Source organism: Sinocyclocheilus grahami, unplaced genomic scaffold (assembly GCF_001515645.1).
Source record: "Sinocyclocheilus grahami isolate Dianchi unplaced genomic scaffold, SAMN03320097.WGS_v1.1 scaffold70.1, whole genome shotgun sequence".
NCBI lineage: Eukaryota > Metazoa > Chordata > Actinopteri > Cypriniformes > Cyprinidae > Sinocyclocheilus > Sinocyclocheilus grahami.
Window position 1 is genome coordinate 701064 of NW_015505249.1, and position 24643 is coordinate 725706.

At 33.2% G+C, this 24643-nt stretch overlaps 1 protein-coding gene across 1 annotated transcript in view; it reads right to left on the minus strand.

Annotated features, from left to right (window-relative positions):
• Positions 1-1974: 1974 nt before the first annotated feature.
• The window catches only part of LOC107585387 (1-acyl-sn-glycerol-3-phosphate acyltransferase alpha-like), a 25089-nt gene continuing 2420 nt past the window's right edge, over positions 1975-24643 (minus strand). Inside the window, exons 3-7 of the mRNA XM_016272394.1 lie at positions 11882-12015; positions 11535-11710; positions 9960-10055; positions 6826-6898; positions 1975-4341 (exon numbers count right to left, since the gene is read on the minus strand). Of these exons, the coding sequence (XP_016127880.1) occupies positions 4184-4341; positions 6826-6898; positions 9960-10055; positions 11535-11710; positions 11882-12015 (637 nt within the window). The 3' untranslated portion in view covers positions 1975-4183. The remainder of the gene's footprint in view (positions 4342-6825; positions 6899-9959; positions 10056-11534; positions 11711-11881; positions 12016-24643) is intronic.

A 24643-nucleotide genomic window follows, 5' to 3' on the forward strand; every position in this document is an offset into this window, starting at 1 on the left:
ATGTTAGTTACTAAAGACAATTGTTCATGTTAGTTCACTCAGTGCATTAACAACTTTAAAAATGTATTAGTAAATGTTGAAATTAATAACTAAGATTAATAAATGCTGTAGAAGTATTGTGCATTGTTAGTTTGGTAATTATTAAGTACTACTGTATGAAACCTTATTCTCATATTTGCCATTTGTAAACTTATGATTTGAGTGTCCTCAAATGTAAAAAGCCCTTCCTTTCTGTAGAAACTAGAGATGGTTCTGGCTCCTTTCACTACGCTCTTCCCCTTGGATGGTGTGGGAGACACTAACAGCTTCCTGCCTGAGAGGACCAACTTCCTGTCACATTCTCTGCAGCAACTAGACCGCATCGACTCGCTCAGTGAGCAGGTCGGATTCCTGGAGGAGCGTATTGGAGCCTGTAAGCATATATCTGTGTGTATTAAACTTATCTGTACAATCCGTTTCAATTGATAAAATAACAAAAACATCTTCATTAGGTGCCTGCCAGGAGAACTAGACTGTCAAAGATGGGCTGGATCCTCTGACACAAGTGAAACCGATATCTGCGAAGTCTAAATGAACAACCGCAACACTGATCAAAGGCCTGAATCCTGTAAACATGTTCAGTTCACTCAAAAAGCATGTAGGGAAACAAAATGTCAAACACACAAACTCCCGTTTGGCCAAAATGAGCTGGTGCTTGGGTATTTCGCAATATTTTTCTATGTATTTCTTTCATTTAATCCGTGGTGTAAGTGCAGCTGTATGGTCTCTCCAAGTTTGAGTCAGGAGAAATGTAAATTTACATATTTATAAGTTCATGTCCTTCCTGAGAATTGCTATTGGGAAAACAATACAAAATTGTATTTTCCTTTTTTGTATCATTTTATGTTTACATTTTTGTAATAAAATTGCATAAACTTTGAATGTTTCTTGAGTTTGTGGTTCAGCAAGTTCACAATTTGTACAACATCGATTATCTGAGGTTTATAATTCTATAGTTTGGAGAAAAAATTGTTCCAGATCTTGTCTAAATTTGACAAAACCTGCTTTTACTATGGAGCTACAATAGTATCAAAATTAGCATATTTATAAAATATGCAAACAAATGTAAAAACTCTCAACTTAATTCACCTAACTTACAAGTATTGAGTTGAATTCCTGTTTGCAAATATCTCAGCTTATTTTTGTGAATGTGAATTAAGCATTTGTGAATCATATTTTCTAAATATATTAAGCCAAGTATGCAAATGTTCAACCAAATTTACATTTCACAAAACATTTGCATTTCCAAATTTCATTTTGTGAATATAAATTAGGTTATGAATCTTATGAATTACTGTTAGCAAATATATACACTTTTTGTGAATATGAATCGAGCATTTGTGAATATTTTGTAAATACATTATGTAAATATTGAACTAAATTCACAAAATATTTTTGTCCAAATTTCACTGTGTACATAAATTAGGTCATGAATTTGTGAATTGCTGTTTTGCAATAACTTATTTTTATGAATGTGAATTGAGCACTGGTGAATCATATTTATTTTGAAAATCTATTAATAAGCACGCAAATGCACAACAAAATGTACATTCACAAAATTAGATGCAGAGTTTGTTAATTTCTTTTTGAAACTATATTCACGTTTTGTGAATGTGAATTTGCTTGCACATTTGTTAATCCCTTCATTTTGACACTATTTTAGCTCCATACTTTGTGTATTGGAAAATTTGCAATTGGATCACAAAATACAGATTTGTTTTAAATATAAAATAAAACTACAGAATATTTGAAAAACAAAAAAAACAACGCAAATAAAATGCACATCTAAAAATGCTAATATTTTTCTTTTAGGTTTTGGGTTTGTCTGTAGTAATCATAAGTCTAAGGTACGTCCTCGTTTAGATTTAGTAAATGTGTAAGTAAATAAATTGACAGACAGACGACAAACGTCAAGAACAACTTCTACCATTCCTATTGGAAAAACAGACGATTTTATTGACTCTTTGTCCTAGATGTTCTTAACACAGGTCGCATCCAGATTCTACCACAATCAACATTTTTATATATAATCATCGTCTTATATAACGTTTCAGATTTTACAATGGGCTTTAGCTCATTTGTGTGTCGGGTCACCATACAAACACATTCAGCACACACAATGGACACACACACACACTCTCTCATATACACACACGTACACAAGGCTGACCGTGAAATGTCTTGACAGGTTCGTCTAACAGATCTTATAATCAGAGCGTTTACAAGCTTCACCTGTTGTACATCCTTAATAGCTTTGGTGAAAATCACACAACACCTTGTACACACGGTTTCGTGAACGCAGCATGGTTTTTAGTCAGCAGGGCAAAAATGACATCCAAAACAAGGGGGCTTATAAAATCTGTGAACTAATACACAACATAAAAGAGTTTATATTTGTACTAAATAATAACAATAACAGGGCCTAATTTGGACCTTTAGCATAAACCAAACTGAACATTCGTTCAAAGCAAAATGTCTTTCAGCTCAACGAGCCGTTATAATAAGATACGTACAATTCAGTCCTCTTAAATAATATTGTACATATTAAATTAAGGATCAGATGTTATACATTCTTAACAAACAATAAGAACGGCAACATCGAGCATTAAATAGAAGATTCAACAATGCAATGCGATTAGAAAGTAATAACAAATATTCATCTTACTTTACTGCCCTAAGCTGTCGATACAGTCTGGTTTAATAAATAGGTGTTAAATAATTGGTCATTTTGAGATTAAATTGTGAATGCCATTTTCACATATTCAGATTTATATACATTTATTTTTATAATTCGTTTAAATATGGACTTTCTTTGTTAAACTGTAAAGTTGAGGATAAAATGTAATACCTCATCTATGAACAGAAATAAGCTCATGACAATTACTAGACGTTGACGATCTGCGAACGTGGCCCATTTATGATCACGTTCGTCAACATCCACTTAAAAATATTACAAACCTCAGCATTTTACATTATAATAATTTCTCTGGATAATTTTAGCAGCAGGTTTTGAAAGAAAAATCCAAGTTTTGTCAACAAATGTAAAATAGATTTTTGATTTTGTCCTTCAAAATCTGACTATTAATAATAAAGGCTCTTAAACACATTTTAGTTAAATTGGCTGCTTAGATAACGCCATACTCTATATAATGTGTTAGATAATACTTCTTCGATTAGTTATTATAATAGCAATTCCCTTGCAAATGGTTTTTAGTTTAAACAAAAGGATTGAACAATGTTAAGTACATTTTTAGAAAAGAAAGTATTTTGTAGCCTCAAAACAAACCAAAACAGGAAATGAGCAAAGCACCGAACTTAAGCCAACTGGAACGTATTTCTATCCTAAACGCTAATCAAACAATCCTGATCACAGATCAATAATCAATAGAGTTTTTCCACAATATTCTACCATTATACACAGCCAACGGCTGAGACACTTTGGACACATGGCACAAGAAGAAGCCGCACTTTGTAACAGTGACAATGAAGATATTCGTTATGAACGAAACCTTTTAATGAGTTTTCCGAATCCTTGGTTGTGACGACACATTTGGACATTTCCAAATTATTCTTTTTGGTCATTGAATCAATAAAGTTATTTAAAACAATAAAGGGGCGTGTCTAAAGAAAAATACACTTGCATACGAAAAAAAGACAGAGAAGTAAAACGATGTTTGTCACCGATTTCCCATAATGCAAGCAGAGAACCTCGAGAAAAAGCGACCTACACAAACGAACAGAACGAGTCTCTGTAGATCAGTGAAAGGAAGTGGAACATAGAAAAGGCATGCATGTCGAACACACATCCACGATGTTCTCAGGGCGTCGCTCCAAAACTCAACCTGTCGCCGACAAAAGCAGTCCGAGCCGAACCAACATCGAAAATGACGTGGAACACCGTTCCGTCGCTTAGCGCCCCTCGGAGTCCAACGGGAGATCAAAACTAGGCTAAGATAACATCTGCTGTATGCACCGTAGTCAAGGTGAATGTATGTGCGTCTGTCTGTCTGTATGGACATGTGTTCCTGCTTCATGAGGACGTCAGAGAGGACACTAAAGCGCCTGGCTGTCATGGTTAGCATCACCACGACGACGACGAAGTAGTCTCAAGCCATCCTTGTTGTCGGAGCGAATGAAAGGGCGCTCAGTGGGTGGATGGCCCGTTGCTCTGCACTGTTTGTCCGGAGATCTCCAGGAAGGCCGAACGCATGATGCCAAACGATTGCTCGGAGAGAGTCGTCACATCGTCTGCCGTCAGTCCCTTTGTCTCGATCTTTGGAAGGATTTTCAGAGTGATGCTTCCTGTTTGAAACAGTGCAGACAGCCATATTAGCCGACATTATCATCGACATGCTCTAGTTTGTATGGAAGCTTTTTTCCGTTACATAAAAAATAAAAAAAATTGACTTTTAATCTCACAATTCTGACTTTTTTTCTTGCAATTTTAAGTTTACATCTCACAATTCAGACTTTTCTTCTTAGAAGTGCAAGTTTTTATTTCATAAGCCTGTTTTTTCCCCTCAGAATTGCGGCTTAACATCTCAAAATTCAGATTTTTTGTTTTTAAATAAGAGGTAATTGTGACTTTTTATCTCGCAATTCTGACTTTTTCTCACAACTGTGAGTTTATCTCGTTAAGTCTTTTTTCCCCTCATAATTGTGCGTTTACATCTCACAATTGTTTTTTTACTGCCCAAAATAAAAAAAGAAAACTGCGACTTTTTTTCTCCCAACTCTGCTTTTTTGTTTCCGACACAGAACTAAAACTAATTAGATCTCGCAATCCTCGTTTTTCTTTAGAATTGCATGTTTACATCTCGCAATTGTTTTTTCCCCCATAATGGAATTAAACCAAAAAAAGTAGTTCGGACTTATCTTGCAATTCTCTCGCAATTCCGACTTTTTTTTTCTTGCAACAAGTTTATATCTGACAATTCGGACACAGAAAACCCACATAAACTCAGATTTTCAAGTTCATGTCTCACAATTCTGTCATTCTTCCTTAGAATTGTGTGTTTACATTCCATTTTTTTTTGCCATGGAATAAAAAAACAAAAAAGTAATTGTGACTTTCTCTTTTAAAACAATTTTAATCTCACAATTATGACTTTTTACTCAGAATTGTGACTTTACATCTTGCAATTCTGTTTTTTGTTTCTGCAACAGAATTAAAAAACAAGAGGTAATTGCACCTTTATCAAACAAATTTGACTTTTTTTCCTCTCACAATTGCGAGTTTATAGCTCACAATTCTGTCTTTTCTCCTCATAATTGCGAGTTTCCACCACAGAACAAAAAATTAAAAATCTTTTTAATCTCACAATTCAGACTTTTCATCTTAGAATTGTGTGATTTAATGATTTTTTTTCTCAGAACTGCAAGAATAAAAAGGCAGATTTGTAACATATGAAGTCAATACTGTGAGGAAAAAAGTAAAGAATTAAGAGATAAAAAGTCATAATTATATTTTTTTCTTATCACGTGGCAGAAACAAGCTCAAGCACTAATAAAAATCTCAACGCATTTCAAGGAATAATTCATTAAATAATAAATAACAACAACAACAACAACTGAAAGTTCAGTCTGATCCTCATACACTGTATGTTTTTAGAGAACTTTGAATATAGCACACAGGTCATATGGGCTACTATGTCTACTATTTTTTTCATAAGCATATAGGTTTAGAACAACACGAAGAAGGGTAAATGAAAGATTTAAATTTTTTGGTGAACTATTCACACAAAAGGCCTTATGTTTCTCCATAACATTTGTTTGTAATGTGCATTACCTGATTTGAACTCTTTCTCTTTTCGTAGGTAGAAGTTACTGTAGGAAGAGAAGACGATGGGTATGATGGGAACCTAAGAGAGAAAGAGAGAGAGGGATGGTTGGACCGTGTGCAGCGCGTCTTGCAACAAGTTTATATCTGACAATTCGGACACAGAAAACCCACATAAACTCAGATTTTCAAGTTCATGTCTCACAATTCTGTCATTCTTCCTTAGAATTGTGTGTTTACATTCCATTTTTTTTGCCATGGAATAAAAAAACAAAAAAGTAATTGTGACTTTCTCTTTTAAAACAATTTTAATCTCACAATTATGACTTTTTACTCAGAATTGTGACTTTACATCTTGCAATTCTGTTTTTTGTTTCTGCAACAGAATTAAAAAACAAGAGGTAATTGCACCTTTATCAAACAAATTTGACTTTTTTTCCTCTCACAATTGCGAGTTTATAGCTCACAATTCTGTCTTTTCTCCTCATAATTGCGAGTTTCCACCACAGAACAAAAAATTAAAAATCTTTTTAATCTCACAATTCAGACTTTTCATCTTAGAATTGTGTGATTTAATGATTTTTTTTCTCAGAACTGCAAGAATAAAAAGGCAGATTTGTAACATATGAAGTCAATACTGTGAGGAAAAAAGTAAAGAATTAAGAGATAAAAAGTCATAATTATATTTTTTTCTTATCACGTGGCAGAAACAAGCTCAAGCACTAATAAAAATCTCAACGCATTTCAAGGAATAATTCATTAAATAATAAATAACAACAACAACAACAACTGAAAGTTCAGTCTGATCCTCATACACTGTATGTTTTTAGAGAACTTTGAATATAGCACACAGGTCATATGGGCTACTATGTCTACTATTTTTTTCATAAGCATATAGGTTTAGAACAACACGAAGAAGGGTAAATGAAAGATTTAAATTTTTTGGTGAACTATTCACACAAAAGGCCTTATGTTTCTCCATAACATTTGTTTGTAATGTGCATTACCTGATTTGAACTCTTTCTCTTTTCGTAGGTAGAAGTTACTGTAGGAAGAGAAGACGATGGGTATGATGGGAACCTAAGAGAGAAAGAGAGAGAGGGATGGTTGGACCGTGTGCAGCGCGGCAGACAGTAAGCCAGCAGGGATTAGAAATGCTCTCACACACAAAAATATGATCATACACAGACCGAACTATCCTCCCAGACTAATAATAGACCCAGAGAGTCATTGTTTCTCATGACGACACAGCTAGAAAGTGTGTGTCAGTTTAACCATCATCAGTACAAAAAGATGTGACTCAAAATTATGAAGGACTAGGAATGCCACAAAAATGAAACAAACAAATAAAATAATAATATAAATGAAACAAATACACATTTTAAAATTCTAAACAAATATAAAATAAATGTAAACTGACAAATAAATATTTTATGTTTAAAGACATAGGTAAATATAACAATAAACTGACACATCAATTTAAATGTTAAATTGCATTTCGAAAGGTAATTCTTTTGCATATATTTTAGATTTTACATGTAAAATACATGCATATAATAAATAAAGATATGAATTATTATATTAAACAATCAACTACTAATTTACTCAAAAATTCTAAATATCAAATAAATATCAATCGACAAATTAAAAAAAAATTTCAAGAATGTAGTTAAATAAAACAATCAAATAAATGAATCTAAATATTAAACTGCATTTTAAAAGGCTACAAATATGTTGAACATTCATATATATATATATAAATATAAACATAATAAATAAATCAACTACTAATTTGAAAATTCTAAATAAATATAAATTGACAAATAAATGTTTAAAATGCTATAATGTTTAAACGTATTTAATAGAATGATACAATAATAATATTACATTGCATTGTACATACATTTTTACTTTACACTCATTTATATAAATATTTTCCCAAGCTTATTTTCTGAAATTCCTACTTTATTTAAAGTCTAGACCATGTATAAAATTCCTAGGGTGCACGTTATATCTCTACAATGCCAAAATGCAAAACAAAACACATATAAAAAGATAAGATAAGGCACAGATTGTTCACATATTTTACCTTAACTAATGAGAACCATCAGGCCTCCATTACTTTGGTCTAGATTAAGTGATGTCTGTCTGCCTTAACTCAACGCTCATCTGGTTTTGATTACGTCGGCCTGCCATTTTTTATATCAGTATGCATCATCACACATGATTCATATTACTTTATTCTGATCTTAAAAAGCAGTTACACACAAACGTAAAAACAATTTTTTTTCAGTTTTCAGCACAAATTCCTCATTCAGTCTCCTCATATGAACTTGTGACAAATGATCTACATTGTACAGTCATTTCAGCAATCATCCAAAACATTTTCTTGTGGCCATGGAAATGTAGATGTAGTGTTTTACTTTTAATTGAGAGAGACGTGAAAGTCTGTTTTAGTTTCAAGGCTCTGTTAGCGTTGAGCCTAATCAATATGCTAGTGCTCTCCTAAAAGCTGAAAAAATTAAATATTTCAAATTTGCATTTGAAATGCACAGTCCTTCGACTGAAGCAAAAATATTGATCATCTTACAAAAACACAAAGTGGTTTATTCAGCTGTGACGTAAACTATTGTCTATTATAAAATGAAAAAAGGGAAGCATTTTTTATGACCTGCCCAAACATCCGGTTTCAAAAGAACATGTGTCAAAACAACAAGAAAAACTGCTTTCAAACCACTGTCAGGGGGCCTATGAAGAATAAACATTTAAAGATATGTTTTCAAAATATAATACTTATTTTAAATGGTAATATTTACCTCTAAAATGTAGTTAAATATAACAATAAAATAGTGTTGTCAAACAATTAATCGCAATTAATTGCATTCAAAATAAAAGTTTTTGTTTACGTAATATGTGTGCATACTGTGTGTATTTATTATAAATACAAACACATGCATGTATATATTTAAGAAAAATATGTTATGTTTATAAATTATATTTATACATAATATAAAATATGAGAATATAAATATATATGCATGTAAATATTTTCTAAATATATACTGTATGTGTGTGTATTTATATATACATAATATATGTATGTGTACTGTGCTTATTTATTATGTAAACAAAACTTTTATTTTGGATGCGATTAATCGTTCGACAGCACTACAATAAAATGATGATCAGTTAGAATATTAATTTGCATTTTTAAAAGGTTAATAATTTTGCATATATCTTTATATTTTACATGTACAAATATATGCACATATTAAATAAACAAAAAATTGTATAACAAATCTAAATCAATATAAACTAACAAATAAATACTGAAAATGATTTATTTCTTGTTTAAGATTGTAGTTAAATATAACAAAAAATATTCATTCATTTACATATTAAACTGCTTTTTGTAAGATAAAGAATTTATTGAATATATATATATATATATATATTTGTGTGTATATATGAATAAATATATTTCTACATTTTACATGTGTAAATAAATAAATACATAAATATACTGATAAATAAATCAACTACCATTTTAAAATTCTAAATACATTTTAAAAATGTTTAAAAGGGTTAAACTCATGTTTTTAAATATTAACTCATGTTTTCAAATATTGAATTATCCATCAATAACATAAATTGCATTTTGAAATATTTTGCATATATGTATATAGGTAATTAAACAGGAAGCTTAAAAACTGAAACGGGAAGTAATAAAGTAAAATAAAACTGCCAAGCGTTTCATTGTTCCAATACAATCCAATTGGCTTAACTCTCAAGTTTATTCACAAGCCACATGAAAGAAAGAAGCACTGAAGGAATGTTTCATGTGGCTTAAGAAATGAGTTTGTTCAGATCAAAATGCGCCAGAGTGAAAGTAACAACACAGAAGCTGAACACTAAACAAGGAAGCACAGCTCTCTCTGCTGGTGAAGACAAGACACAACACCACATGAGTAAAGCCAGTCTCCATTACGACCTCTGACCTCTGACACGGCTTTCATGGGTTAATGAGGAACCTTTGAGCTCAAGCTTGTTCAGGTAAATTACTAAAGCTATGTCCTTTGCACTTACAGGTCAGGTTATATCAGGTCAAGCATAAGTGAAGGAGTCTTGAAGTAACACTCACCTGTGCTTGAATGGCCAGATGAAATGCTCCCTTTTTAAAGGGCAAAAGCCCGCCGTTCTGATTCCGTGTGCCTTCTGGAAACACCCACAATCGGATCTAGGGAAAGTTCAATGCAATCACAAAATGAGATTGTTTCCAGCACCTCTTCCTTACAACATCCCTACTATAGCACTAAGACTGATAGTACTATATCATGCAATATAGATCAACAGATGGCAATTCCAAAACACAATTTACTATGCAAACTAAATATGACATCTCCAGCATTGTTTGAACGTTTAGCATTGAAAAATAATGTAAGTTAATCGAAAGCAACGGTCCATGTCTTTAGTGGTCTTGGTTGTATTTTCCCATTCATTTTCTCTATAGAAACTTCTTAGCTCTAAGCCATCAACCAAATAAACATCATATACAAATTTTAAGCAAAAAGTATTTCAAAAGCAGTAAAAAGGGTCAAAAGGTCAAAGCAGTTTTATTTTAATATCATTGAGATTCTATAGTTTTATCTTAAATGTTATTTTTATATTTCCTACTCTCATGGTCATTTTATTTAAAGTTTTAAGAATTTTTGGTGCTTTTGTCATTTTTATTCGTTTTTTTTAATGTTGTTTTTAAATATGTCTATATAGTTTTTATTCGTTTTTATTTCATTATATTATTTAAAATAAAAATGTCAAATCTTGCCTTTAAACCTTCCTGGAATAAAATAAGTTTAAGTTGTTTTTTTTATATTTTCATTTCATTTTCATATATATAGTTTTTACTGAAGTATAATAACCCTGGGTCAAAGAGAATGAACTACAATCACTGAAGCACTGCAAATAATGTACTAAAAACAATATAAAACTAATGATAACTGTGCAAGTGATTGCCGATTTTAAGCACAAAAACTAAATATTTTTAATGTGCATCAAAATATTAGCATATACATTACAGCTAAAAGTTTGAGGTCTGTGAAACTTCTTAATATTAAAGTCTTTTCTGCTCACCAAGGCTGCATTTATTTGATGAAAAATACAGTAAAAACAATAATATTGTGAAAAAATATTACAATTCAAAATGCCTGATTTCTATTTGAATAAATATTAAAATGCAATTTATTCCTGTGATGCAAAACTGAAATTTCTTCATTTTTGTGCTAACCATAATACGTTTTTAAAAAGTTTAGTCTTCAAGGAAAGTTCAAAAGAGCAGCATTTATTTGAAACAGAAATCTTTTGTAAAATTTTAAATGTCTTTAACTGTCACTTTTGATCAATTTAATGCATCCTAGCTTAATAAAAGCATTCATTTCTTAAAAAATCTTTCTGTACGCAAACTTTTGAACAGTAGTGTACATTTATACAACTTTATAATACGCTACGAGGACATTGTTCTGACACGTTTGCAATGATTTTCTCTTCAAGATCACTGGGAAGTGTAGTTTTTCACCTGGAATTTGGCAATTAAATTACACTTCAATAAGATCATATAACATCAATTAATAACCTAAAAGCTCATGCGAAGTGGTTCAAACTCAAAGAATTGTCGGGTAAACTACCATTTGTCAGATGTGAGATCTTGGCAAAGACAGACCTTGTCGGCCAGCATGGTTTTAGCGGCGTCGCTCATGACGTTCTTGGCGTCGCTGGTCTTTTGGCGGTTGATGAAGACGATTCCTCCCAGCCAGCAAATCATGCCCACCGTCCCGGCCCATATCAGCTCCTTCTTGGCGATCATCGTGCAGCGGTCCGGCAGGATCTCCATCACGCCTGCAGAGAGGAGGAGAGAATCAGCACAGAAAGACTGGCTGCACAAATCCCATCATGTGACATCTGGGTGTGCAGGTAGAAAGAAGTGAATTCAAGCAGGTCTGGTCATGCAGATTTTGATCCTGTGGTAATAATAACGGTAACACTGATTGTGAGAGTGTATTCGTTCACCTAGCACATCGAGTGATGATTGATGGTTGGAGATGATGACGTAGGGTCCGTCTGTCTGTAGATGTTCCCAACCGCTGACCTGATAGCGCAGACCCAGGAAGTACTTCACATGGTGAACCATGAACCGGATGACCCTACAGGAAGTAAAGACGTTACAATCCAGAACATGACCAATAGCAATCATTCAAGTAATCCATTTTCACAAATATTCTAGACCACTTTCAAAGCAAGTCTATGAGCCTTTTCCACTGTTTTATCGGCCACCAGGCACAAATCATACGTTTTAGAAATGTAACAGCCCATCAAAACTGAGGTATTGCTCATGTCTGCAACATAAATCACTGTTGTTCAAATCTCTGGCTCCAAGTTTAAGCAGGCGTAGACAGAATCACTAACAAGACAGATCAACCACTAAAAAGTGCTGCAGGAATGATGCATTTTTGTAGGCCAAAACTAAGAAACTAGCATTTTGGCACTTACGACTGCAATGTCGTGAGGTCAGTGTGTTTTTAGATGTTGTTGTTTTTTTTTAAAGCCTGAAATGATGTCTGTGGTGAACAAGATCATAATTTCCTTTTCGGTAATTCCCTCTTTTCATTTATAGTCTATGTTTAGCTGTTTACTTCTGGTGATTGTACATAGGCTTCAATTCATAAAAGTCGTGTTAATTTGTTTATTATTGTCATGAACAAAACATGTAAGAAACATAACCTTTGGTTGGTTATAGAGCTTATTTTCTGCAATAATCCAAAAGCCAATGGAAAAATCCTATTGTGTTTTTTTTCGAGGGAACCAGGGTGATGCTAACGTACGTATTTACTACAAAAATATCTTAACACTGCAGCTCTCTATGTAATTATACTGCTTTCTTGTAGTCCGAATGGTTCGTTTTAATCTCTAAAGAAAGATAACAATAGGTTAAGAAAATTAAAGCCGTGGCTAACATGTATGAATGCATCTGTATGTGTGTAAGAGACCGGGTTATAAAGCTAACTAAAAGCAAAAAAGGAAAACTATTAAGAACATTTTTGTTCATAATATTTTTGTTAAAATAAAGCTAAAATAATAAAATCAAATATGAAGAAATAAAATATTAGACGAGATACTTAAACTGAACAAAAATATATTTACACTGAAGCACTAAAAATACTAACTGCATAATATAAATTTTTATTATATTAATTTAATAATTACTGCATTATGGTAATATAAAAACTAACTGTAAACTAATAAATTATAGGCCAAAGTTAACTAAGTTAGTGTATAAAATACTTGCACATAAAAATACTAAAAATTAAACTGAAAATACAAAAATTAAAGCCAATTCAAAATATTAATAAAAACTATGATAATGTATAAGTGATACTAAAATAACAGTAGGGCTGCACGATAAATCGCATGCGATATTTAACGCGCATCTTGTCAGTAAAGCCATTCTGTAATCAGGAGCAGCATTAACTACACAGAGCCGTTGTTCACCGACAAGCTGCACAAAACATGCGCAAAATATGATCGTGGTTTTGCGCAGCTTGTCGGTGAACAACGGCTCTGTGTAGTTAATGCTGCTCCATGTGAAAGCCCACAGGTGATGGAGATTTACCTCTGATTAAAGAACCGGCTTTACTGACAAGATGCTCGTTAAATATCGCATGCGATTTATCGTGCAGCCCTAAATAACAGTATTGTAAAATCTAAATTATTTGATGTTTATCATGGGATGTTGCGCGATAAAGAGTTTACAGATGCAGTATCTGTGCGACCTTCGAACACATAAGAGGCTCATATCAGTAATGTGAATATGTGGAGCAAACACGGGCAAAAAAAACATCTGCGGTTACATAACACTGCAGCTGAGGAGAGTCTACAGATTCATTCAAACACTTCAGGATCCTGAAAGATGATTCACAGTCTAATTATGAGACGGACAGATGACTGGGTTACAATGAATCATGTTGAAATATATATAATAAATATTATGGGTGAATGTTGTGCTAAACCATTCATCTCAAGTATGAGCAACAGTAAAAGTGATGCTGGACTTGGCAAGCACTAAACATTTAGTGCTAATTTGATTTTACTGAGCTCTGGTTTCCTCGAACAAGCCATCAATGTATTAAAACGCATGTTTGTTTTCGGTGTTTACACTGACAATAATTCCAGCAATGCTTTGACATGAATCTTTGTCCCCTTTACACGTCACCTCACTAGTGATTGTTGTGAAATTACCCCGAGGCTTTGAGTTTTGACATGTTCTGAATAGGAAACAACAGCTCACTGCATAGCGCTCTCGCTTTCACTGCAGGTGCATTTTATAACAGAGTGAAACGTCTTTGAGACAAGAGACTGAGCCTGTTCTGCAATAAATCTGGACTGTGCTATTGTTACTATAAATCTAGATTATGCGAAATTGCTAAGAATTTAGCCTAACAATCTACCTTACCATTACACATAATTCATGTTTTTATTAATATTATTTATTTAATATAGTACCATTAAAATACCATGGAATATTTTGCAGTATACTACTGTACTGTACTCTACTTGAAAGGTAAATGTTTTTGAAAGTTGTCTGTTTATGTTCATCAAGGCTGCATTTATTTGATAAAAAATACAGTAAAAACAGTAATATTGTGAAAATGTATTACCATTTCAAATAGCTGTTTTCTATTTGAGTACCTTTTAAAAATGTAATTTATTCCTGTGATGCAAGGCTGAATTTTCAGCATCATTACTCCAGTCTTCAGTGTCACATGATTCTTCAGAAATCATTCAAATATCCTGATTTGCTGCTCAAGAAACATTTCTTATTATTAGCAATGTTGAAAACCGTTGTGCTACTTCATATTTTTGTGAAAATGTGAGGCATTTTTCAGGATTCTTTGATGAACAAAGTTAAAAGAAAACAGCATTTATTTGAAATCTTTTGTAACATTATACATATGTTTACTGTCACTTTTGATTCATTTAATGCATCCTTGCTGAATAAAAGTATTAACTTCTTTCAAAAAAGAACCTTACTGACCCCTAACTTTTGAACACAACAGACATGCAAATGCTGACAACATGCTAAATTTATTGACAATGCATCATGATTTAAATACAAAAATGTACTCTAATAAAAAATAAATATATAAAAATTTGTACATTAATTGGACATTATTTAACATCAGGGTTTAAAAGTAGCTCAGTATTACTACACTAGTGATCGACCGATATATCGCCAAGGCCGATATATCGGCCGATATTTGGCATTTTTCAAATATTGGCATTGGCTGATAAGTTTTTCTGTTTGGCCGATATGTTGAGGCGGAACTTTTATTTTGACGGCGATGAGATTGCAGCGCCTGAACACACAGTGCCCACATTCTCCCTCTTGTTCGCTGTCATCATTCAGTTCTATCTAATAATCAGATAGAACTATTAAACAAATGAATTAAAATGTATACAAAAAAGTATTATAACGATTGCTTTAATATTATTAGTAATTGAAAGGCAAACATTATAATACTTTCTCGTTTACCGTCAGCATTCAGCAAATACATATTTATATCATTTAATCAAATCTTTGAATGACTAATGAACATTTAATTTCACAAACCTTGCAGACTTAGTCGAATCTAGTTGAGATTATTTTTAATCCAATTTCAAATGATTTCAAATTTCTTAAATATGAATTAAAATAAATAAAATTATATCAGCTTTATATCGGCCATCGGCCACCCTGCTTTCCAAGATATTGGCATCGGCTGTCAAAAAAACAAAATCGGTCAACCACTAATTACCACCAGCTTTGGGGGAAAAAAATCAGTACCATAACTTTGTTGTTTGTTTTTTCTGTTACTACACACATACCAAATAAACTTTGTTATCAGAAATGTCAACCTGTTCTCTGACACGTTACCCTGGTACACCTGCAGAAGGAACACAAGAGTTTAAAGCCTGCCAAGCTCGACTGTTATTGTATATCTTAAACTTCACGAGTAGTTTATCAACATCACAGATTACAATTTTTAGGTTCAAGGTTACAACAGTACATTCTCCCTCTTGTTCGCTGTCATCATTCAGTTCTATCTAATAATCAGATAGAACTATTAAACAAATGAATTAAAATGTATACAAAAAAGTATTATAACGATTGCTTTAATATTATTAGTAATTGAAAGGCAAACATTATAATACTTTCTCGTTTACCGTCAGCATTCAGCAAATACATATTTATATCATTTAATCAAATCTTTGAATGACTAATGAACATTTAATTTCACAAACCTTGCAGACTTAGTCAAATCTAGTTGAGATTATTTTTAATCCAATTTCAAATGATTTCAAATTTCTTAAATATGAATTAAAATAAATAAAATTATATCAGCTTTATATCGGCCATCGGCCACCCTGCTTTCCAAGATATTGGCATCGGCTGTCAAAAAAACAATATCGGTCAACCACTAATTACCACCAGCTTTGGGGAAAAAAATCAGTACCATAACTTTGTTGTTTGTTTTTTCTGTTACTACACACATACCAAATAAACTTTGTTATCAGAAATGTCAACCTGTTCTCTGACACGTTACCCTGGTACACCTGCAGAAGGAACACAAGAGTTTAAAGCCTGCCAAGCTCGACTGTTATTGTATATCTTAAACTTCACGAGTAGTTTATCAACATCACAGATTACAATTTTTAGGTTCAAGGTTACAACAGTATTTGAGATGTTTATTCCATCGTAATTTAATTGCCATCATGTCATTTCAAACCTGTTTGGCTTTATTTCTATTGTGACACATAAATGGAGATGTTCTGAATAATGTACAGACCAGGATTATTATATTAAACTCAAACTAAAAACATAAAATCATTTTGTAGCTTTTGTTATTTTTTGTTGCATTGCTACTTAAAAAAAAGTTAACAAATGCTAAAAAAAAAAAAAAGGGACATTTAATAGTATTACAAAACGACTTGTGCAACATACTCCAAGTCTCCTGAAGTCTGCCCTAGCTCACAAGAATCCACGAAAAAGAATTAGCAACATCTGATTCACAAAAGAATCATTTTTGAGTCAGATCTTTGCAATAATTCATGAATCAAACTGATTCTGTTCTCAAGCTCAGCACACTGACTTAAAGAACAACATGCAATTTAGTAATTTATTAACCTGTATATTCATATAGCAGATTTTTAATAAAAAAAATTTATACCAATACATTTTAGATGTCACATCATTTATCACTATGCAACTTACTTGTAATTGTACTATTGTTATTTGCCTTTTTTTTACTTTACGTGTGATGTTTTACATATTATTTATCGACTAATATTTTAATTACACCATTCTTTTATTCCTGGCCAGGGACTGCAGATGTCCCCATTTAAAATAAATAAATAAATAAAACAACTTGATTGCGGCATTTAATAGCTCATTGGAGGAAAAATAACCAATGATTAACAAATAATTTTTTTTGTTGTGACATGACTTCAGAAGACACTGAAAAAAGAAACTTAATATTTATTTGAAAATTGTTTATTTAGTAATTCCTAGTAAATTTAACAAATTATTATGAAAAAATGGCAATTAACATACTGAATTAAATGTGAAATTTTGAGGCATAATACTCCAGTAATCTGTGTTTAATTTACAACCTCGAACATTTTATATAGCATAGTTTTACGGTACTTTTGCATCCTTTTGAAAGCTCTAGTTCTCATTCATTGCAAGTGCATGGAAAAGAATAAACCGATTTTGTGCTACAAGGAAAAAAGTAATTCAGATTTGGAATGACATGAGCGACATCCGTTTCATTTCTGGCTGAACTCTCTTGATCAAATCTGACCTCTATCTCTATATGCCTTGTCATCTCTCTCCTTTTACCCAAAAAGTTAATCATCCTTGCTGCATCAGCAATAACTCTTTCCTATAACACTCATAAAGAGAGAGAGAAAAAGAATGAGAGAGATCCAGATAAACTTAAAAGTGAAGAACAACACTGACACCAACAAGACACCACCTATCGTCCCTCACATCATGTGGTCTGTTGTTGGTTAATATGGGTGTTAGGTCACCCTGTTAAAACTCAACGGCCATGACCTTAAGCTCACATAAACTGGTTTGCACATATTTGGCACGATCGGATTCTAATATGTAAAGTAGGCCTATTTGCACGCATGTCAACACACGATAGTTGAGCTACGGTAAGCGTACACCGGCCCTGACACACGAGCTCATCCTCTCCCGCCATAATTACCGGGTAACGTCGCACCCCCACGTTCAAACACTGTCCTGAACAGATTCACCTGTGAACTACAAACCCCACACTGCTAGCTTGAGTCACTAAACAACAGGTATAAAATATCTGTGAACTTCAACTTGGGACAGATGATTGTGTTTAACAACTGCAGTAAATGGACGTATTATTCTGTGGCGCCTAGTGTGTTCATTGTACCATGCGTGTTTTTAGTGAGCATGTGAAATGGTCTTATTTAAAAGCTGCAGAACATCGGGACAAGCGCTGACAGGAACTTTTGTGCATATGCAGTGCAGACCTCAGGTCTCCAATTTTCATATCACATGCACTCTATTAGTGAAGGCCACACCACAGGGCTGCTTTTCATAACAGGTAATGCAGAACACACGAGATCCTGATCCCGAGTATGTAATCAAAATAATAAATAAAATATATAAAGAAGCATAATTTCTCATTTTATTTTAGTTTAACTTCAAGATTTAAAATAAAACTGAAAAAATGTATAATAACTATAATAATAAAACAATAAATTAGGCTACTGAAAGTTTCTGAAACTTAAAGGGGTCATATGACGTTGCTAAAAAAGAACATTATTTGGTGTATTTGGTGTAATGAAATGTGTTTATGCGGTTTAAGGTTCAAAAAACACATTATTTTCCACATACTGTATATTATTGTTTCTCCTCTATGCCCCGCCTTTCTGAAACACGTAGATTTTTACAAAGCTCATCGGTCTGAAAAGCGAGGTGTGCTCTGATTGGCCAGCTATCCAGTGCGTTGTGATTGGCCGAACACCTCAAGCGTGTGACAGAAATGTTACGCCCCTTACCATACTGTGATTCGTGGTCGACCGATATATTGGCCGATATTTGGCATTTTTCAAATATCGGCATCGGCCGATAAGTTTTTCTTTTTGGCCGATGCGTTCGAGGCAAGACTTTTATTTTGACGGCGCTAAGAGTGGCAGTGCCTGAGCACACAGTGTTCACATTCTCCTTGTTCGCTGTCGTCGTTAACAGTTCTGTCTAATATGGACAGAAATCGGTCTAATAATCTGATAGAACTGTTAAACAAAGGAATTAAAATTTATACAAAAAAGTATTATAACGATTGCTTTTATATTATTAGTAATAGAAAGGCAAACATTATAATACTTTCTCGTTTTCCGTCAGCATTCAGCAAATATGCATTTATATCATTTAAACAAATCTTTGAATGACTAATGAACATTTAATTTAAAAAATCTTGCAAACTTAGTTGGATCCAGCTGTGAGAACACAACTCTCCTTTTACTCGGCAACTGTGAAGGGGAGCAGGACAACCTCCCACCAGTCCTTGTTTTGGATTCTCATCCACAGGCAACCCGTTCTGGGCGCGGGGAGGGGCATTTTTACTGCGTGATAAATATGAGCAGCACGGCACAGCGGTTTATATGTATATTTATCCATAAATGGATAAATATGAATTCTGCTGTTAAAACAAATAAAGAAACTGTATAGGATAGTGGTTATTATGTGCAAACAGTGAGAAACTCTATATTTGTACAGTGTGCACATGTAAAAAAAAAATCTACTCCGATTTGAAGCTTGTGACATATAAACGCGCACATCAAGCTGATCACTTATTTAGTGTTCATGTAAACACTACATTCAGATTCATCAATTGGAATGAATTCAGTCCGATTGAACCAAAAATTGTGCATGTAAACGTAGTCAGTGACGTAGACATGTGGGGGCGTGTTTAGGGTTTGAGACTTTAGTCTTTGCAACTATCTACTCCGATTTGAAGCTTGTGACATATAAACGCGCACATCAAGCTGATCACTTATTTAGTGTTAATGTAAACACTACATTCAGATTCATCAATTGGAATGAATTCAGTCCGATTGAACCAAAAATTGTGCATGTAAACGTAGTCAGTGACGTAGACATGTGGGGGCGTGTTTAGGGTTTGAGACTTTAGTCTTTGCAACTTTAGGGATCTTATCTATGCACGAACGGCTTGTAACACTCCAAAGAGAAAGGAAAACTTGAAAATCGCATCATATGACCGCTTTAAATATAAAATTACTACAATAGTAGTATATCAACTGATGCAGTTGACATACGGTGTGAAATGTCTTAATCCTTCTACAACAGCATCTTGTTAATTATTTTATAATTGGCACTCATGCATACACCTTTTATGGCTTATTAATTAAGATTACATGGAACATTTGTACTTTAAAAAATGTCTCACTCAAGCAGGTCTTTCATTTCACCAAAAACTTTTTCATTTAATAATGAATTCATGAATCAAATTTATTTAATAATAAACAGTTTAAATAACACCAGAATTAAATATATTTACATTGCACATAAGGCTGTGTTTATTAGAGTCCGGCCGATATATCGTTTTGACGATATTATCGGCCGATATGAGCCTGTCGCCGATATATCGGTATCGGCGAATATGCCGCCAATATGAAAATTTTTTTACAGAACATATAACGCAGATAAAATACTTGAAATAGTGTAATTACTTAGTTTGTCCAGCAAAGCGCACTCCATTGTTTGCTACTGGCGACCTGGATGAAACGCTTTAAAGCTTAGGTCTATGGAAAACCATTAAAACTTTGAACTGCCATATATCCATAATGGCGTGGCGAATCCGCACCAAATTCAGGGGATCCCTTCAGCTCGAGGAACCCTCTCGAACGAGAATCAAGTGTAAGTCTATAGAGCCCGCTTTCGAATGAGACCACCCCCTTGTCGATAGCCCCCGGGTTTGGGAGTGATCCCGGGGGGCTACCGACACGCGGAGGGTGGCGTTCGAGAGGGCTCCTCGAGCTGAAGGGATCCCCCGAATTTGGTGGAGATCCACCGGCGCGTTCGTGAGATAGTGACACCAGTCAACACTTTCACTTCAGTAAGGAGGTCTCTTGTTCAGGCAGCAGCATTCAAGTGTTGTCTTATTTGACCTTAAGTACCCTGCGAAGTGGACTTCACATGAAATTCTGCCATGATTCCAGTTCCAAGGGAACATACATGTTACATTCAAAGGGCATTAAAGTGTGCAAGATGTGAATTTATATTGTATTTATTTACAGAGGTATATTATGTCACACTTCACACTTCTCTAGTAAGTTTCGTCTGTGTGTGAAGACAGTAGCACAAAGTGAAATAAACTTCAAAGGAATAAAGTTGAATGGAATTTAATTGAATTAAAGTTGAATAAACTTCAACTTTACTGTTCAGTGCACTGATATCAGACTCATTTTGGATAATAAAGTTTGTTAAATTGTTAAATGCCCTGCCTCCATTACGTATCTTTGTCACGTCATTATAAGTGTTTGATCACCACATTTGAGTGATCATTGCAAATAATGTGTTTATGTATATATATATTCTGTTTGTTTATATACTGTATTCTATATATAGTACCAGTCAAATGTTTGGACCCTCGAATGGGAAAATGTCCAAACTTTTGACTGGTACTGTACTATAATATACACAAAGAATATCGGCCGATATATCGATATCAGCCTCTTTTTTTTTACTCCCTAATAGGTCCCAAAAAACCCATATCGGTCGGGCTCTAGTTTTAGTTTCTAATTTTTTTGATGATATAATTATGCTTCTACTCCAATCCGCTGTTGAAATATAAACATTTAAATAGTAGCTGTACTAAAAACTTGTTTTCATGATGACAGATTTATTCAACCATACATTCAATTCCATTATGCTCAATGGTTTTGCCTCTCTGAATCCATTTTTTTCCTGGCCAAATATGTTTGGTTGCCAAAATTTCAGTGCATCAGCTATTCATACTGATTTTACACAATAGTTTTGCTGTATTTGTGAGGGCCAAACTTTTAAATGCTTTATAAAAGGACTAAATGTCCAGGTTCAATGTATAAAGCATCATTCTAGCTAAAGCTTACATAAAATAATTCAGATTAGTTCCTCAGTTTGTAACAAAAATGTTGTCAATAATCCTTAAAGGTGCAGTCACATTTACAATTGTTTGATGTATTTTCGCGAACAAAATCTAGTTATTTCAACTGGAATCCACGCAATTTGGAATTTCGCATGACAACAGACTTTTTTCGCTTGAGAAAAAGTGATCGCACCTTAACTCTGAAACTATAAGAAAAAAATATTGAAATAATTTCTGCCTCAAATTTTTTGAACAAAACGACACGAGAAAAAAAAATCACATCACGATTACTTATTTTAATATATGGGCAGTCCTAGTTTCTGTCGATCAATGGATGTTGACTGACATTTTCGGTTTCCGAGATTTTCTGTTTCAGTGGGCGGAGCATACATGAATATTCATGAGTTTCCCGGACAAACGCGTGGAACTGAGAATTTCAGTTCACGCTCCTCGTATCTCAGCAGGTTTAATGGTATATTTTAAAAAAGGTAAATATTTTACAGCGTTGCACAAACCTATGCCTAAACTACATTTGTTCATCATTTTGTAACCGTTAAATTAAAGTGTAATGTTTTCATTAGTTTGCACGTTTTGTGCAGTCGTGACTGACTGAATGATTGCAGACATTCAGCACACTTAATCTAGCTGTAGCCTAACTTACTTTGATTTCAGTTTGTTGTGCTGTAGCTTGCAATGCTTTAAAAATGTGTATGTTGTTAGCTGTTTTCATTTAAATACAACAGCTGAAATAAACTTGTATTTGTGGATCGTTTTTCATCTATCGTGGTGTTCTTAAACTGTTAGGCTTAGGCTGTATTTACAAAATGAATAGGAATCTAAGACCACACACACAAGCATGTGGGCGGAGCATACATGAATATTCATGAGTTTCCCGGACAAACGCGTGGAACTGAGAATTTCAGTTCACGCTCCTCGTATCTCAGCAGGTTTAATGGTATATTTTAAAAAAGGTAAATATTTTACAGCGTTGCACAAACCTATGCCTAAACTACATTTGTTCATCATTTTGTAACCGTTAAATTAAAGTGTAATGTTTTCATTAGTTTGCACGTTTTGTGCAGTCGTGACTGACTGAATGATTGCAGACATTCAGCACACTTAATCTAGCTGTAGCCTAACTTACTTTGATTTCAGTTTGTTGTGCTGTAGCTTGCAATGCTTTAAAAATGTGTATGTTGTTAGCTGTTTTCATTTAAATACAACAGCTGAAATAAACTTGTATTTGTGGATCGTTTTTCATCTATCGTGGTGTTCTTAAACTGTTAGGCTTAGGCTGTATTTACAAAATGAATAGGAATCTAAGACCACACACACAAGCATGAAAGTGTTCCTTTAATAAGTAACATTTTGGATTAAACAAAATTGTATGGACAAAAGTTTAAAAAGTAGCCTATATTTGGTACACTGTAAATGAGAAAACAAATACTTCACTGCATTTTATGGAATGGAATAAGAAACTAATTTCATTAACAAATGTTCATAAGTGTGCTTCTGCTTGTTTTGATATGATATATAAAATACTGTTCTAATGATTTTTATTATAAGGTTCTTTGTTCATGTCACCAACTGCATCAGATAAAAAATATTAAAAAACATTAATATTGTGGAATCATTTTACAATTTAAAAAAAAGTTTTTTTTTTCCCCCTGTGATGTCAGATCTCAACTTCTCTTCAGTGTCTCATGATCTTTCATAAATCATTCTAATATGCTGATTTGCTGCACAAGAATCATTTCTGATTACTATCAATGTTGAAAATGGTTGTACTGCTTAATGAAGTGTGGAAACATTATACAGCGACAGGATTCCTTGATGAATGGAAAGTTCAGAAGAACAGCATTTATTTGAAATATAAATCTTTTATTTTTTTTACATTATAAATGTCTTTACTGTCATTTTTATTAAATTAATGCATCCTTGAAGAGCAAAAATATACATTTCTTAAAAATAAAAAAAATCCTAAACTTTTGAATGGTAATGTCATGTATCAAACGCCAGAATCAAGTGAATAATTGTTTTTTTTTTTAGCTTTATGTCAAATTTTTATACAGCAGATTCTACAAGGACGTTAACATCACACTCTCTTGTCTCCTATGTTGTCTTGTTTTGGTGCATAAATCTCTTTAGTTTGTAACAAGGATTCAATAGTGATTCATGCTCAATTCAAGAAAACTTTACTTTATTAATCGCATTCACCATGACTAAAATTTTCCTGGATTTTGAGTGTGAATCACTATTGAATTCATATTTTAAAAACAAAATGTCACTGTCTTACATAATAGCAAACATTCACACATTTTACAAACATCTCATCAAAAGCTAATCAAGGCCACAATCCAATCTTTATTCCACTTTATTTTTTATATTTTTAGAGGCCCTTTTTATTTATTTAGTCATTTAGCAGACGCTTGGCTTTACACATACATACACAACAAAAAGAAAACAAGTAGATAGAATAGAAAAAGAATAGAGAAAGCTAGAGTTAGAGGCCTTTTTTTTAAGAAAACAAGCAGTTGGAAAACGAATACAGAGTGCAAGTGTTAGAGGGTCAAATATATAATAATAATAATAAAAGATGGCTAAG